The sequence below is a fragment of the Pelophylax lessonae genome (assembly GCF_965119305.1).
Source record: "Pelophylax lessonae genome assembly, chromosome: 2".
In the NCBI taxonomy this organism is placed as follows: domain Eukaryota; kingdom Metazoa; phylum Chordata; class Amphibia; order Anura; family Ranidae; genus Pelophylax; species Pelophylax lessonae.
In genome coordinates this window covers 692,712,196-692,728,544 of record NC_138769.1, presented here as the reverse complement: position 1 = coordinate 692,728,544, position 16,349 = coordinate 692,712,196, and the positions used below count along the sequence as shown (strand labels likewise).

The 16,349-nt window shown below is 45.0% G+C and overlaps 1 protein-coding gene across 2 annotated transcripts in view; it reads left to right on the top strand.

Moving 5' to 3' along the window:
• Nucleotides 1–16,349, top strand: part of TYR (tyrosinase) — a 63,856-nt gene that overhangs the window by 21,705 nt on the left and 25,802 nt on the right. For both annotated transcript variants that reach the window (XM_082245902.1, XM_082245901.1), the window contains exons 2-3: nt 5,500–5,716; nt 11,410–11,557. In XM_082245902.1, the coding sequence (XP_082102028.1) occupies nt 5,500–5,716; nt 11,410–11,557 (365 nt within the window). The remainder of the gene's footprint in view (nt 1–5,499; nt 5,717–11,409; nt 11,558–16,349) is intronic.

The window sequence follows — 16,349 nt, the reverse complement described above, 5'->3', positions numbered from 1 at the left end:
AGGAGTGATCATGGGTGCCCGGTGGCAATCGCGGCCCCGTGGATCAGCATCCCTGCTGCCTAGTGGGGGTGTGTGCTCGCCCCCATGAATGCTCCCGCGAACCACCGTACAGGTACGAGGGTTCGCGCAGCCGAGTCAGCCTGCCGCAGTATATCTGCAGTGGGTAGTCAGCAAGTGGGTAAAGAGCATCCATTTACATATGAATGCTCAGGACCTGTCGATCAACACCCACAGCTTCCAACTGTCCTTGATTTTGAGGGACTGTCCCTGATAAGGAACAAAGTCCCTCTGTCCCTCATTTTGGTCTGATCTATATAGTTGTATATAAAATGCACTATTTATCTTTCAGAAGTGTTTTCCAGTGCTAAACCTTTCATCCCATTTCTAAATTGCTGCATTTGTGAATTTCAAATCTGTACAAAAGAATAGTAGTGGTAAAAAAAAAAACAAAAAAAAACAAAAAAAAAGCACTTGTGGGTTTAACCACTTGCCGACCACCCACAGTATATTTACTGCGGCGGTCAGCCTCTCACAGGCAAAGTGACGTAGGACTACGTCGCTAGCCTGTGAGCATCTAGGGGGCGAGCGCGCGCCGCTGTAGGCGCGCTCCCGCCCCCGCTCGTTCCCTAACATGTCAGCGCGTGTGACCGGCGGACCCGATGTCCGCTGTAGAGGGAGAAAGGCAGGCGGCTAATGTTAACAAAGCCGCCTGTCATTCTCCCTTGTATAACTGCAGAGATCATACGGTCCTGCTATGCAGGATCGTAGATCTCTGTGGTTACATGAAAAGCCACATCCCTTTACAGTAAGAAGCACGCCCCTAGGGACACATTTAACCCCTGCATCTCCAATAAAGTTAACCCCTTCCCTGCCAGTATCATTTTTACAGTAACAGTGCATATGTACAGCACTGATTACTGTAGTAATGTCACTGGTACCCCCAAAAGTGTCAATATCAGTCAGTGGTCCAATCTGTACGCCGCAATGTCAGTCCCGCAAAAAAAAAAAAAAAAACGCAGATCGCCGCCATTACTCGTTAAAAAAAAAAACACAAAAAATGACAGAAATCTTTCCCTTAGTTAGTAAACGCAATAACTTTTGCGTATACCAATCAAAATACGCTTATTATGATTTTTTTTTTACCAAACATATGTAGCAGAAAACAAATTGGCCCAAAATGTTAAAAAATTTTGATTTTTACATTTTTTGGGGGGGAATTTCAAATAAAAAAAATGTGAAAAATATTGTAATTTTTTTAAAAATTTACACTTTTTTTTTTTTTTTTTTGTTTATAGCGCAAAAAGTAAAAATCGCACAAGTGATCAAATACCACCAAAAGAAAGCTCTGTGGGAAAAAAAGGACGTCAATTTTGTTTAGGTACAGTGTCGCACGACCGCGCAATTGTCCGTTAAAGTCGATCAGTGCCGAATCACAAAATAGGCCCTGGTCAGGAAGGGGGTAAAATCTTCCAGGGCTTAAGTGGTTAAAGTAGAACCCTTCCAAGTATATTTAATATTTACGGCGGCAAAGCGGTTCCTCTGTGTAGGATCACATACCTATACCGAACCCTGCACTTCCGGGCCTGGGGCACGTGCGCCACCAGCGACTCGCTCCCACTGTGGTTGGACACGGTGGGTCCGGCAGGTGCCATGTTAAACTTTGTGACCAGTATGAGAGAGTTAACACCAAATTTACCACACCTGCTCCCCATTCACACCTGAGACCTTGTAACAACGAGTCACATGACACCGGGGAGGGAAAATGGCTGATTGGGCCCAAATTGGACATTTTCACTTAGGGGTGTACTCACTTTTGTTGCCAGAGGTTTAGACATTAATGGCTGTGTGTTGAGTTATTTTGAGGGGACAGCAAATATACACTGTTATACAAGCTGTACACTCACTGGTGGTGTAACGGTAAAAATTAAATTTTGCATATGGTTGTCATATTTACCACACAGCAGGTGAAACCTTGAGATAGCGGACTGCATGTTATGTGTAATGCCTCACTTTTGTGCTATAAAAGCATGTACCGCTGACGATCAGCGGAGAGACACCTTCCTACTCCCCATTTCAAGTTCACAGGGCTTCTATGGAGTATCAATTAGAGAGGGACTGTCTACAAGTGAGTAGCTACTACTGAGCTGTCTTGGTTACAAATCTCTGCTCTGTAAACACCAAGTCATGTAAGCAACCCTGTATTACATAAAGATTTCTAAAATGAAATATTTTATACAAGTACTGAAACAAGTGATGCTGAGCATAAATAAGGGTAATCAAATTGTTTGACAGCCTTCCAGTGTCTATACTGGCCTTATGTTTTGGGAGAATGTCCTTCTCTGTAAATTAACCAGTTGCTGACTGTCCCACATACATATACTGCAGGGCAGCCACTCCTACAGGTGAAATCGCGTACCTGTACAATGCCTGTTACTCCCGGGTTTTGTGGCACGCATGCGCGCCGCAAGCGAATGGATCTGCTGTGATTGGATACAGCGAGAGGGAATTAGCAGGTCTGTCGGACTCTATGTCCAGTGGGACTTGCTGATTGTTCCTGACAGAGGCAGAACAGCAGTCTGGCTATGTAAGCAAGGCAGATCACCGTTCCCTGAAAGGGAAAGGGAAGACCGAGATCCTGTGTTTCTCCAAAGCAGGAACATAGATCGGTCGTCTCACAGTGCAAGCACCCCCCCCCCCACACACACACAGTAAAGCCCCGTACACACGTACCGATCGTCGTCATACAAACGTTCGTCTTTTCTCCCCGGGATGTCGATGTCTGTTGAAAAGTGCAAAGACAGCACAAGAATTTTGTCCGCCGACTTCAGCTGACTGCAGAAGTGATGTCATGTGATGGTTAACTTTCCCTGTGTTTTTTCTTTTCTGAGCATGCCCAGTCTTGCAAATCTGCGGTCTGTCGGCTGATTTCTGTACTGACTGGCGAACAATCGTCCGTTCTGGTGTCGGCATACAAAAATTTTTATGTTTGCAAGAAAGACTCTTGTCCACAGAATGTGCGCAGACAGCTGTCGGAGGCACCATACTAACAAGCGTACAATCGGCAGATCTTTCGTCAAACGACGTTTGTATGACGACGATCGGTACGTGTGTACGGGCCTTTAGAAAGCACTCCTTAGTAGGGATCAAACAAAAAAAAGTCCTTGCTGTGCAGATCACATGTGATGTCTGTGCGATGCAAATTCAGCCATACAGTTGGTATTAGAGATCGATCGATTGATTATTGGCACCACCGATATATCGAGGGCCGATATGCACTTTCCCTGATATTTCGGAATCTGACCTTGAGGTTACTGATATTTCAGGAAAGTGCTTGTACCGGAGTGATGCCTGCAGCTAGAGACATTACCCCGGTACCGACGTCCATAGATGCCGGTCAGCTGTCTTGTAATGACAACCGATGCGGCTGGGAAGCCGCTCGGCTGTCATTACAAGGAGCGGGAGGGGACGTTCCTCCCGCGGCCCACCTGGAGACCCGGGCATCCTACCTTCACGGCCGCCGAAGACCTGATCAAAGCCGCATTCGGCTCTGATCAGGTCTCCATGTAAAAAACCCTGCTGGAAGTCACGGATTGCTGCCATTACTAGTAAAAAAAAAAAAAAATATATATATATATATATATATATATATATATATATATATATATATATATATATATATATATATATATATATATATATATATATATATATATATATAAAATAATGATGAAGAAATTAGAATATACATGTGTGTGTGGTTGTATGTATATATAAATATATTTTTGGGTGTGTTTTTTGTGCTAAAAAAAAAAAAAAAAAAAAAAAATAAAACCACAGAGGTGATCCCATACCACCAAAATAAAGATCTATTTGTGGGGTATTTTGATGCAATGCCTATGTCTTTGGACCTCAAAACGCATTTAAAGTGGAATTAAACCCTCCTACGTTTTCTAGCAAGGAAGCTGCCATCTTGGCCTCCGTTTAATCTTCAACTGCCATGATGCTGCTTATGTGATCAGTTATGATACCAACCATTGGATGGTTTAAAAAGTTTGGTTGAGTGCACAACCAATGGGAGTGTTACATCTCGGGCACGTGCCGGAAATGTAACTGTTTTTTCAAACTGTTAAATTATTGGGTTTACTTCCTCCGGTTGCCGACTGTGCACAGTATATTTACTGCGGCAGTCGGCCCCGGCCAGGCAGAGTGACGTAGGTCTACGTCGCTCGCCTGTCACTCCTTCTAGAGCCAATAGCGGGCGGGCGCGCGCCCGCTGAGGCGCGCGCCCGCCTCGGCTCGTTCGCGGAGGAGTGCGGGAGTGTGACTGGCGGACCCGATGTCCGCCGGTCACACTACGATCGCCGGTACAGCGGGAGAAAGACAGAGCGGCTTATGTAAACAAGCCGCCTGTCAGTTCTCCCTGTGTAAAAGTGAAGATCAGACAGTTCTACTATGTAGAACTGTTGATCTTTGTTTTTACACTAGTAGACCTGTCCCTGCACAGTTAGAAGCACGCCCCTAGGACACACTTAACCCCTCCCTGTCCAATACTGTTAACCCCTTCCCTGCCAGTGTCATTTTTGCAGTAACAGTGCATATATATAGCACTGATTACTGCAGTAATGTCACTGGTACCCCCAAAAGTGTCAAAAATGTCAGTCAAGGGTCCGATCTGTCCGCCGCAATGTCGCAGTACCGCAAAAAAAATCGCAGATCGCCGCCATTACTCGTTAAAAAAAAAAACACCAAAAATGACAAAATTCTTTCCCTTTGTTAGTAAACGCGATAACTTTTGCGCAAACCAATCAAAATACGCTTTTTGCGATTTTCTTTTTTTTTTTTTTTTTTTTTTTTTTACCAAACATATGTAGCGTAAAACAAATTGGCTGAAAATTTTAAAAAATTTTGATTTTTACATTTTTTTTGGGGGGAATTTCATATAAAAAAAAAGTGAAAAATATTGTTGTTTTTGCAAAAATTACGCTCTTTTTTTGTTTATAGCGCGTGATCAAAAAATCGCACAGGTGATCAAATACCACCAAAAGAAAGCTCTGTTTGTGGGAAAAAAAGGACGTGAAATTTGTTTAGGTACAGCGTCGCACGACCGCGCAATTGTCCGTTAAAGTCACGCAGTAAAAAATCGCAAAAAAACCCCTGGTCTTTTAGCAGGAAAATCCTCCGGTGGTAAAGTGGTTAAATCATCCCAAGGTAGTGCAGGGACTACTTAGAACTCGTTGGGACTTGAAGTCACACAGATATGATACTCATCGGAAATCATGGAGTACGACTTGTCATGCGACTTTGCAGTCCCAAAGCCTAAACTGGCCCTTTGTTTAGAAAGTTTGGATACCCCAGATGTAGAGTAAAGATGTACAGCCAGTGTTGGAGCAAATACATGTGGACAGGAAGTAGCTGAAAGATGTTGTAGCAACACCGAGATGTAACAAAGTTAAAGTGATAATTTTTCAGCAAACTAAAGTGGTTTCTGTGTCTTTGCAGGTGATTTGTAGTCAGCCTGAAGAGTATAACAGACTGAGAATTATATGTAATGGTACAAATGAAGGTCCCCTACTACGAAGCCCTGGGCGTCACGACAGGAACCGGACACCCCGGTTGCCCACTTCAGCCGATGTGGAGGCCTGTTTATCCTTAACGGATTACGAGACTGGAGCCATGGATCGATTCGCCAACTTCAGCTTCAGGAACACTTTAGAAGGTAGGGATGTATCTCAGACTGTTCAGAGGGACACACAAGGATGAATCCAGACTGTCCCATGGCTGAACACAGTTGGCAGCATTTGCACTCTCCTTATTCCTGGGTTTTCTGAAAAAATTTTGCTGTTCACGTGGCAAATCCCCCACCTAAACAAGAGCATATTAAAGTGGTTGTAAACCCTCCCATATACCCATGGAAGTAACTGGCCTCAGGTTTAAACAAATTCTCTTACATAAGCTGTACTTTATCCGCAGCCCTCTCTCCTTTACAGTCTCCTAAAGCACACAATTTACACAGCATTACGGAGGTCTCCATGAAGGGGGCAGGGATTTAATCAGTGACGACTGGTGCTCAAAATTTTTATTTGGGGGGGGGGGGGGGGGGGCACAAACAGAAAAATGTAATAGGCATTGCTTTGCGGCAAAAAACGCTGTAAAAAATTGAGTGACTTTGAGGTCACAAAAGTGTGAAAGGGGCTTTCAGTAATTAAGGTATAGCGTGCCCCCTTTCACTGCGCAGAGGCCAGCGTGCCCCCTTTCACTGCGCAGAGGCCAGCGTGCCCCCTTTCACTGCGCAGAGGCCAGCGTGCCCCCTTTCACTGCGCAGAGGCCAGCGTGCCCCCTTTCACTGCGCAGAGGCCAGCGTGCCCCCTTTCACTGCGCAGAGGCCAGCGTGCCCCCTTTCACTGCGCAGAGATGCCATCATGCCTGTGACGGTGGTGGGTATCAGACCCCTGGCCTTCTCATCCACCTTGTGACCAAAGACCAGGCGATCCCACACCCTGCTGTCACTTGCGTAACAATGCCACTCTCCGCTGCACCCAGCACACAGATTGTCCAGCTTGCGGGACCACAATCTAGATGCCAGCAGACTGAGAGCGATTGTCACCGGCTTAATTAAACGATTAACCCTTTCTCTGCCACCACCGCTACGTTTGTATGAGCCCAGCGGACGCTCGTGATTTTAGAAATATCAATTATGACCTTAGAATAATCATCCGTAACACGCCCTGTCACATGCAGACAGGAATGTCCCAAGCATTGATCCTAACAGCAGCGCTCTTTCAGGAGACAGGTTCTTTTGGGTCAGTTGGCGTTTAAGAGCTTAGAGACAAAGTTAACACTTTTCAAAATAAGGTTTAATTATAAGAAAGGTTAAAATTGGTGCGAATAAAAATATTTACAGAAAAATGGGTTACAAAGAAATAGAGACCCAATACAGCAATTTAGAAAGAATGAAAATACTTGCATTAAAACGGTCCTGGTATTACCTTAGTTTCAGAAGCTGAACAGATATGATTGGTTCCCCTTGAGCGATGTTATGGCTTGGATGGTAGGATGAGAACCGCCTCTCTATCAGTTCCTGTCCTTTTTTCTCTGACCCTCCAGGGGGTGTCACCAGAAGTACTTGGCCAATAGGCTCTGAGTCCATGGGCGGTCCCCCTGGAGCTCACACATGCGAAGACACATCCCATTTAGACAGATTATTAAAATAACTCATATCTGGAAATATGTAATGGTTACATGCTTGAAACTGACATTGGATTGTACGATATTTAATCTACAGACACTAAACACGGGTTATCTCGAAATAACCTCTGACCTGTAAGGCATCTGATCGCTAGCTTGTCTTTCCTAGCCCCGACAGTGATCAAGTTTGATCTTTATTCTATCGGTATTTTATATGGCATTCAAAAATATATTTTCTAGAGACATATCTTGCTTGTGTATAAAGTTAGGATGTTTGGGGTTAACTGTGGTCATTTTTGAATGACCCTTTGCTGTGGAATTTACCAGACAGCTTCCCTGGCCATCTGCTCAGATTACGACAAGCTTCTGACCAGGCAGAGACAGGGCGGCTAGCATGTCTGTCTGCTTTGTTTATGATAAAGGTGTGAAAAGTGTCAGCTGCGCAGGAACCTGCATTCATTGACACTAATTGAGGTGGGGGTGAATGAGTGCCTTTTGGTTCCACTGATTAGCAAGAGGTGGGGGCTACTTTCGCTCAAGGAGCCTGGGTCACAAAACAAAATGGATGCCGAGAGGACAAGATGGTGTCCGAACGCTCGGCACCATTACAATGCCCCCTTTCACTGCAGAGATGCCATCATGCCCCCTTTCACTGCAGAGTGAGCAGCGTAAGCGTGTCTCTCCCCGCTCGAGACCAGTGCACTTACCTCACACCCTGCTCTGTGTTTGTCTCCTGCCTGGGCAGCAGCGGCAGCTCTCGGCTTCTCTTCCGTTTCCCGGCGTGGCGACTTCTCTTCAGTCCTCCCGGCTCCGCCTCCTCCCCAGCCAATGGCATGGGGTTTGCCTTTCGGCCAATAAGGAAGCGTGTATCGCCGACGCTTCATTATTTGCCAGGAGGAGGATTCGTGTGACGATAGCGAATTTTCATTCGCTATTGTCACACAATGGGTGGAGTCGGGGTACACTGCTCTGCGCCCCGGGACCACCCTTTGCATCACCCTATTAGAGCCTCTGGCTCTAATCAGGTGATGGGGGAAAAAAAGCCCCTTTGAGCTCCATGCGTCCGGCGCCCCTGCATGTAGATTAGGGGGCCGGAAGCATGGATAGGGGGGGCTGCGCCCCCAACACACTGGCTGCCACTGGATTTAATATCACACACTGCACAGCATAGAACAGGGAGCTCAGTGTAATCTGACTCCTGAGTGGAGGGAAAGAACACGCCTCCATCTACAGAGTCTCCTAGGGAAATGGGTATGGCTGAGGTTGTTAATCCCTTCCTGTGTGCTGGAGGTGGATCTCATCCCCCGGGTTTGTCTGGTGTTGGCATAGATGGTTCAAAATGCAGATAGCAGAAGAATGAGAGAGCAGACAGAAATCACACTAGGTGCTTTGGATTGAGGCTAGTATAGAGGAATATGCTTTAATTTTTTTTAATTTCAACAACTTTAACCAGTTCCCGCCCAGCCATCAGTCTATTGGCCAGGCGGGGCGCCGGTTAAAGTGGTTTTGTTATCCTGACTGGACATCCTATGATGTCCCGTCAGAATTTGCAGATCACGGGGCCACGCATCGGCATTATCTGTTACCGGCTGTGTCCCATTGATGATGACCAGTCAGAGTATCAGCTCGTTGCTGGTACCATGTGACCAATCACAGTAGGTCCCATGACAGTTGTTTACAACGGATAGCTTCCTTTCATGCCATCCATTGGATACAACTGTGTTGCTAGTTGTGATTGGTCAGTGTGATCACATGGTACAGACAGGGCCTATCACAGATGGGGCCTATCAAATCAGACTGAATGAATCGGTTTTATTCAGTAAAACGCTTGCTTATAGCAATCTAGTGCACTGCTATAGGCAAACAAAATGTGTGTGGGGGGAAAAAAAAAAAATGATAAAAAGTAATTACAAAAATGTTTAAAAAAAGTGAAAAATCTTAAATTTTTTATTTTTTTTTACGGTCACCAGTCTGTGTCCCTGATTACCTTCACACCTGTTATAACGCTGTACAGCACTGGTGAACGTTTTTGAACAAATACATTTTATTTTTTTTCAAAATATTTTGACATAAAATTTACAACTTCAAAAAAAAAAATCACCATGCTTCTTACTAATGACCTTGGATTGTCTACTTTCCAAAAAGGGGTGATTTGTACTGTCCTATCATTTTTGGGGCTCATGAAATGAAAAATGAAAAAGGCCGTCAGTGCATCAGGATTGATTAATCTTACTAAATATACCATTGTTTAACCTTCACGTAGACCAAATATTATACATTGATTTGAGTTATTTTCACCAAAGAAATGTAGCAGAATGCACTCTGACCTAAATTTATGAAGAACAATTATTTATTTGCAAACTTTTATTTATAACGGAAGCGAAGAAACCCTTTTTTTTATTTTTTATTTTTTTTCCAAAGTGTTCTTTTTTTTTTTTTCTTTTTTTTTTTTTAGTTTAGTAAAAAAAAAAAAAAAAAAACTGTGGTGATTAAATACCACCAAAAGAAAGTTCTTATTGTGTGAAAGAAATTAAAAATGTAGTTTGGGTACAGTGTTGCATGACCGCACATTTGTCATTCAAAGTACGACGGCGCTAAAAGCTGAAAATGGTCTGGACAGGAAAGGGGGTAAAAATGCCTGATATTGAAGTGGTTAATGTAAAAATCCTCATTTGCAGGTAGTGAACAGTGCTTAGGGCAATCAAGGATAGTCAGTGTTCTATAGGGAGCAATGGTGAACCAGTCATTTACCATTCAAAAAGGCAAATCTCTTTAAAGTCGAAATCTGGCTAAAAGAAATAATCAGATACATGATGCAGGTTTTGGCTTTCCTACCTGTAGCACAGCCACCTGATCATTCAGTAGGTCCACTGATTATCTTTTTCCATTAAGAGGGTGACAACGTTGTTCTTTCTGCAGTGAAATCACTATAATGGGGTTAACCATAGGATGGGAGTTTAGACATGTACTTTTAGTTGGATTAGAAGAAATACACCTATATTACCAAAAGTATTGGGACGCCTGCCTTTACACGCACATGAACTTTAATAGGATCCCAATCTTAGGGTTCAATATTGAGTTGGCCCACCCTTTGCAGATATAACAGCTTCAACTCTTCTGGGAAGGCTGTCCACAAGGTTTAGGAGTGTCTATGGGAATGGTTAACCATTCTTCCAGCATTTGTGAGGTCAGACACTAATGTTGGACAAGACGACCTGGCTCCAAGTCTCCGCTCTAATTCACCCCAAAGGTGTTCTATCGTGTTGAGGTCAGGACTCTGTGCAGGCCAGTCTACTTCCTCCATCCCAAACTCGCTCATCCATGTCTTTATGGACCTTGCTTTGTGCACTGCTGTGCAGCCATGTTGGAACAGGAAGGGGACATCCCCAAACTGTTCCCACAAAGTTGGGAGCACGAAATTGTCCAAAATGTCTTGGTATGCTGGCGCCTTAAGAGTTCCCTTCACTTGAACGAAGGGGCCAAACCCAACCCCTGAAGAACAACCCCACACCATAACCCCCCCCCCCCCCTTCACTAAATTATTTTGACCTGTGCACAAATCAAGGTCAATAAAGACATAAATGAGAAAGTTTGGGGTGGAGGCACTTGACTGGCCTGACCTCAGCCCGATTGACCACCATTGGGATGAATTGGAGTGGAGACTGCGAGTCAGATCTGTTCGTCCAACATCAGTGCCTGACCCCACAAATGTGCTTCTGGAAGAATTTTTTGACACACTCCTAAACCTTGTGGACAGCCTTCCCAGAAGAGTTGAATTTGTTAAAGCTGCAAAGGGTGGGCTGGAGAGGAAATTGTAGGTGAACTTGCCACCAGTGTAATGAGTATGAACTGATATCCACAAACAGTTTACCTAAAGTGTGGACTTCTTGCAGGTATAATCCATCCCTGCTGTTTTGGATGGAGACTGGTGATTAGCTCCTAATATGGAATGTTTTATATTAACAGTTTCAAAAAGGAACCCGCATAGTGTGGTGTGGGACTTTAAGGGTAACAATAAATTAAAATAAAAACTTTTAGAAATAACATTTTAACTATATAATTTATTGTTACCCTTAAAGTCCCACACCACACCACACTATGGGGGTTCCTTTTTGAAACTTTTGTCTAGGGATTATGGTAACACATTTCCCTATAGTTGACTACACACCCTTTACAATGTTTTATATTAACATGCTTTTTAAATATTTTTTTTGTTTTGACCAGGGTATGCTGTTCCAGCCTCAGGAATCGCTAACCGATCACAGAGCAATATGCACAATTCACTTCACGTCTTCATGAATGGCTCCATGTCTAATGTTCAGGGATCTGCAAATGACCCCATTTTTGTTCTTCATCATGCGTTTGTTGATAGGTAAGTCTTCAGCGTTTTGCACAGTGAGATAAATCGCAACCCCTTTCGTGTATTGGTGTACAAGGTGGCGCGAGCCTTTAAATGCCCTGGTTACATCGCTTCATAGTTACTCTTGCCTATTTATTTCATTACAATGTTGCTTATGTTGATGCAGCATATAGACAGGAGGGTCCCTTCAGTGGAAAGTACAGCATTAACCACTTGACCTCCGGAAAAATTACCCCCACCCTTCCTGACCAGGCCATTTTTTTTTTGCGATACGGCACTGTGTTACCTTAACTGACAGTTGTGCGATCACACAACGCTGTATCCAAAAAATTTTTCCTTTTTTTCACACAAATAGATTTTTCATGGTGGTATTCAATCAGGGTTTTTTGTATGCCTAGCCAGTGTTTGTGTTTACTATGTGTGCTGCTTTTACTAGGGGAAGGTATGGATCCATGTCTCTGCTTTGCGGGAACACAGGATCCATGCCTTCCCTACTGACAGAACGGTATATAGCCTTGTTTACATAGGCAGACTGCCATTCTGCCTCTGTACCGAACGATCAGTGGACATCGAGTCCACGGTACCTGCTGATCGGCTCCTGCTGCGCATAATCACAGGGAGAGTGAGCCGCCGGCATCGCTCATTCCTGCCTGCTATCTGGAAGTGTGGGATCACGTGTGTGTGTATATATACATGATCCTGCACACAGCCGCTGCCGTGTAGCAGTAATACTGCTATAGAGCGGGGTCTGTAAGTGGTAGTTAATTGGTAAAATAGCCTGGCAGTTCAGAATTTGAGGAAGATATCCATAAGTAATAGTTACTTTCAATGAAGAATTCCTGTCTCACCCATCAGCCGCTGTACGAATATAGACTGTGTTGTGGAATTTTCCTCAGGTACAAAATACCTGTTACCTGTTAGTGATACCAAATCAGATAATACTGTATATATAGCTATGTATATAATGAGATCAGACAAATAGAGCTTTCTTTTGGTGGTATCTGAGCACTTCTGCGGTTTTTATTTTTTGCGCTATAAGCAAAAAAAAGACTGTCAATTTTTGGAAAAAAAAAACATTTTGTACTTTCTGCTATAAAATGTATCCAATAAAAAAATTTAAAAATGTTTCTTCGTCAATTTAGTCCAATATGTATTCTGCTACTTATTTTTGGTAAAGAATAAAAATCCCAATAATAATGATTGGTTTGTGCAAAAGTTATCGCATCTACAAACTATGGGATATTACTATTTATTTTTTATAGTAGTAATGGCAGCCATTAGCAACTTATACCGGCACTACGATATTGCGGCGGACAGTCGGACACTAATGGCGCTTTTCCACTGCATGGAACCGAACGGTTCGGCTCGCTTTTGTGCTTTTCCACTGCTGGTACCGCATGGTACGGTGTAGGAATAGTTCGGTACGGTACGGCAGCGCTTTTCTACTGCATGGAACCGAACGGTTCGGCTCGCTTTTTTGCTTTTCCACTGCTGGTACCGCATGGTACGGTGTAGGAATGGTTCGGTACGGTACGGCAGTACTTTTCCACTGCATGGAACCGAACGGTACGGCTCTCAAAAACAGTACCACCTCGATTGTGGTTCCAAGAGGTACCATACCGGTACCATATCCCACAATCCTTTGCATGCAGTCACTACTAGCCACTGATTGGTCGGAGAATCGTTGTTATCCCTCCCACTTAACTTTAGTACTACTTTAGTGGAAAAGCAAGCCATACCTTACCGTACCGAACCGTTCCAACACCGTACCTTGCGGTACCAGCGGTGGAAAAGCAAAACGGGCCAAGCAGGGCAGAGTAGAGCCAAGCCGGTACTTGCAGTGGAAAAGTGCCATAACTGACACTTTTTGGGGACCAGTGACAGTAATGCAGCGATCATTGCTAAAAATCTGCACGGTCACTGTACTAATGACACTGGCTGGGAAGGAGTTAAACATCAGGGGCGATCAAAAGGTTAACTGTGTACCTAACCAGTGTGTGTGTACTGTGGGGGAGGGGTTGTTACTAGGGGAAGGCACTGATCCATGTCTGACTGATTTTGTCTCCACACCCCCTCCTGTAGTTTTTGGCAGGCTGTAGTGGGTGGAGCTGCTGGGCCCCTCCCACAGCTCTAGTCTCTGCACAGGTGTATGCACAGCACAGTGATGTCACTGCTGCTTTTACAAGATAACTGGGTTTGCATTATAGTTTTGTATTAAAATTGCAATAAGTGACAGTTATGATCATTTAATGACGCCCGTGATTCTCTGGCGATGTCTTCCAGCTTTTGGCAGAAGTGTAATTTTGTGAAATTGAACCTGACAGTGAGATCTGAGAACTGGCATGAAGTTTACAATTTGATGCCGTTCAGAAGTGTCTCCGCTGTGTTTACACTATACATGCCCCCCCCCCCCGCTGCCTCTTGCATGATCGCCTTCCTACCATGCAGCTCCCTCCAGACCTGTGCGGAGATGGCTGTCAAAATTCCACATGAGATGGATTTCAGTTACAATGGAAATGAATTCGGTCTATGCGATGTTTTCGTATTGCAAACAATGATTTGTTGGTGAAGTTGGATTTACCGACAGCAAGTCTGCAAAGAAAAAGGTTCTTCTGGGAGCAGTTCTTGGAGTACAAATAAATTGTGGTTTAAGACAAAAACAATTTAGAAAAAAAAAAGTGGATATTTTTCTTCCGAGGTCGGCGCGATTGGATTTATATAAACGTAAAAGTTTTGATTTATTTATTTTTAAATCCACCTCTTCCCCTTTTGTTGGTGATATTTTAGCCAAGAGCCTGGCCAATTGTTCTATGGAACAGGGAGGCGTTGGCCATGGTCAGAGCTGCTGATAAGCCAGTACAGCCAGCCCTCTTGTACTGGGCCCGGGCCCCATTAGTTCAAAAGAAGGGCCCAGGCACCTGATGAGCAGGAGGGTCAGCTTCACTGTCTCATTGCAGACACTGATCCTCTTCTGCCTCCCCCCCCCCCCCCCAACCCTGCAGCGCTGCCAGCTGTTCCTCCGACTGCAAGGGGAGTGGTTCTAGCATATGCACCCCTTCGATCTGCTGTCTGGGTTCCCCTGTGTGCTCCTTTCCCCCACAGTGTTGCCAGCTTCCCTCCTCTCCTCTCCCACCAGCAGCTGCTGAGGGCACACAGGGTGATGTTTAAGTTGGAGAGCCGGGGAAGGGGCTGGTAAATAAGTAATTTACTGGCCCCTTCCTTTCCTGAATGAAAACAGTGAGCGATTGGTACCAATCGCTCCTGTGTTCATTCATCACTGAATGATAGTACACTGTGTTTAATATGCTTCAGTTTGTGATTGAGCAGGAAACCTCAGAGCCCTTCGGGGGGCGGGGGGGAAGGGGCCCTTTCAGGTAGGCTGTATGGGGCCCTGTGATTTCTAACAGCAGCCCTGGACATGGTCACCCGGGCCAGAACAATCATTTTTTAATACTGATATTTAGGTAAAGGAGCGCCTTTAATGATAGCTTGTGTAGTGTACCCACTAGGGAGATGAAAGTAGAATAGGATCCCCCACCCTGCACAGCCAGGCACACCAAATTTCCACAGGCACCTATTTACATCCAGCACACTACAGGGTGCTGAACTTTTAAAATAAAAAAAAGTTTGTAGGTTAGGCAAGGAGGGGGTGGGTTCTGGCCGTCGCCGCTACACCGCTTGAGCGGGAGTGAGGCAGTACTCCATAGATCACGTACTCCCACATTGCTGTGTTTTCTTCTGACTGATAATCACATGACCTCTGGTGCTAGGGGAACCGTACAGAACCTTATATTTTTTCCTGCTTAGGCAGTATCTGGACATTTCAGATACCCACCCATCCAGTGGATCCAGCGCTGAGATCATCTTGTGCCTGGCCACAGCTCCTTCCCACGCTGCCATGTTTTCTCTGACGCCATGGAGAGGCCCACCGACTGGGCCTCTCGATGATGCGCAGATAGGCCCGCCCCCTCCTCCTGTTCTTTAATGAAAGGCTATGACTCCTGGGATATGTGATGTACATATCCTGGGAGGCACAGCAGGCAGTGTGCACGTCATTCTCCTAAGGTATGTGATGTGCATTAGGTGACAGGGAGGACTTTACATTCCAAAAGGCGTGACATAAACCAAAGAAAAATAAATGCCCTATTTTAGCAGAGGAAGGGAGGGAAGGGATGGAGAGGAAGGTTTAACCTAACCCTTATGTAGCACTGTCCCTGCAGGGCCTGCTGAATAGTGACTTGACGGGCTTCCCTGATTACCAGCACGCGGTTACCTTGAATTATAGTGCATGAATCCCTCCTTGCTCCTGACGGCTCGTCACACAAACAGATCCTCCAATGTCTCCCCTCTGTCAGCTTCTCTGGACCTCTGGGTTCAGTTCCGAACTGCTACACTCCAGGACCTCAGGACGACCCCCTGAGGCCACATGGCACCTCTACAGAGGGGGAAGCAGCCATCCCCCTCCCTCCAGGACTCCGCTATTCAGACAGAAGTCCTCGAGCACATGTGCTCCTGGCTTTTATGCAGTATCCCAACATGCACTGAGGTACTTTCCCTCTGCCAATCATCCCTCTGCAAAACTGCATCACAATGACAAAGAAACAGTTCCCGGAGGGCTATGTGGCCTGGGAGGAGGAATAGAGGAAAATTCAGTGAACTGCTCGGGGAGGTTTGGGACAATTGGCGCCAGACTGGGAAAAGAAGCAACCATCCAGATTAGAGTGCTGAGCCCTAAGGCACACTCATTCTAATGCATCCCAGCAATAGCAGTAGCATCTCTAGCCATACAGAGCGAGTTTGCTGG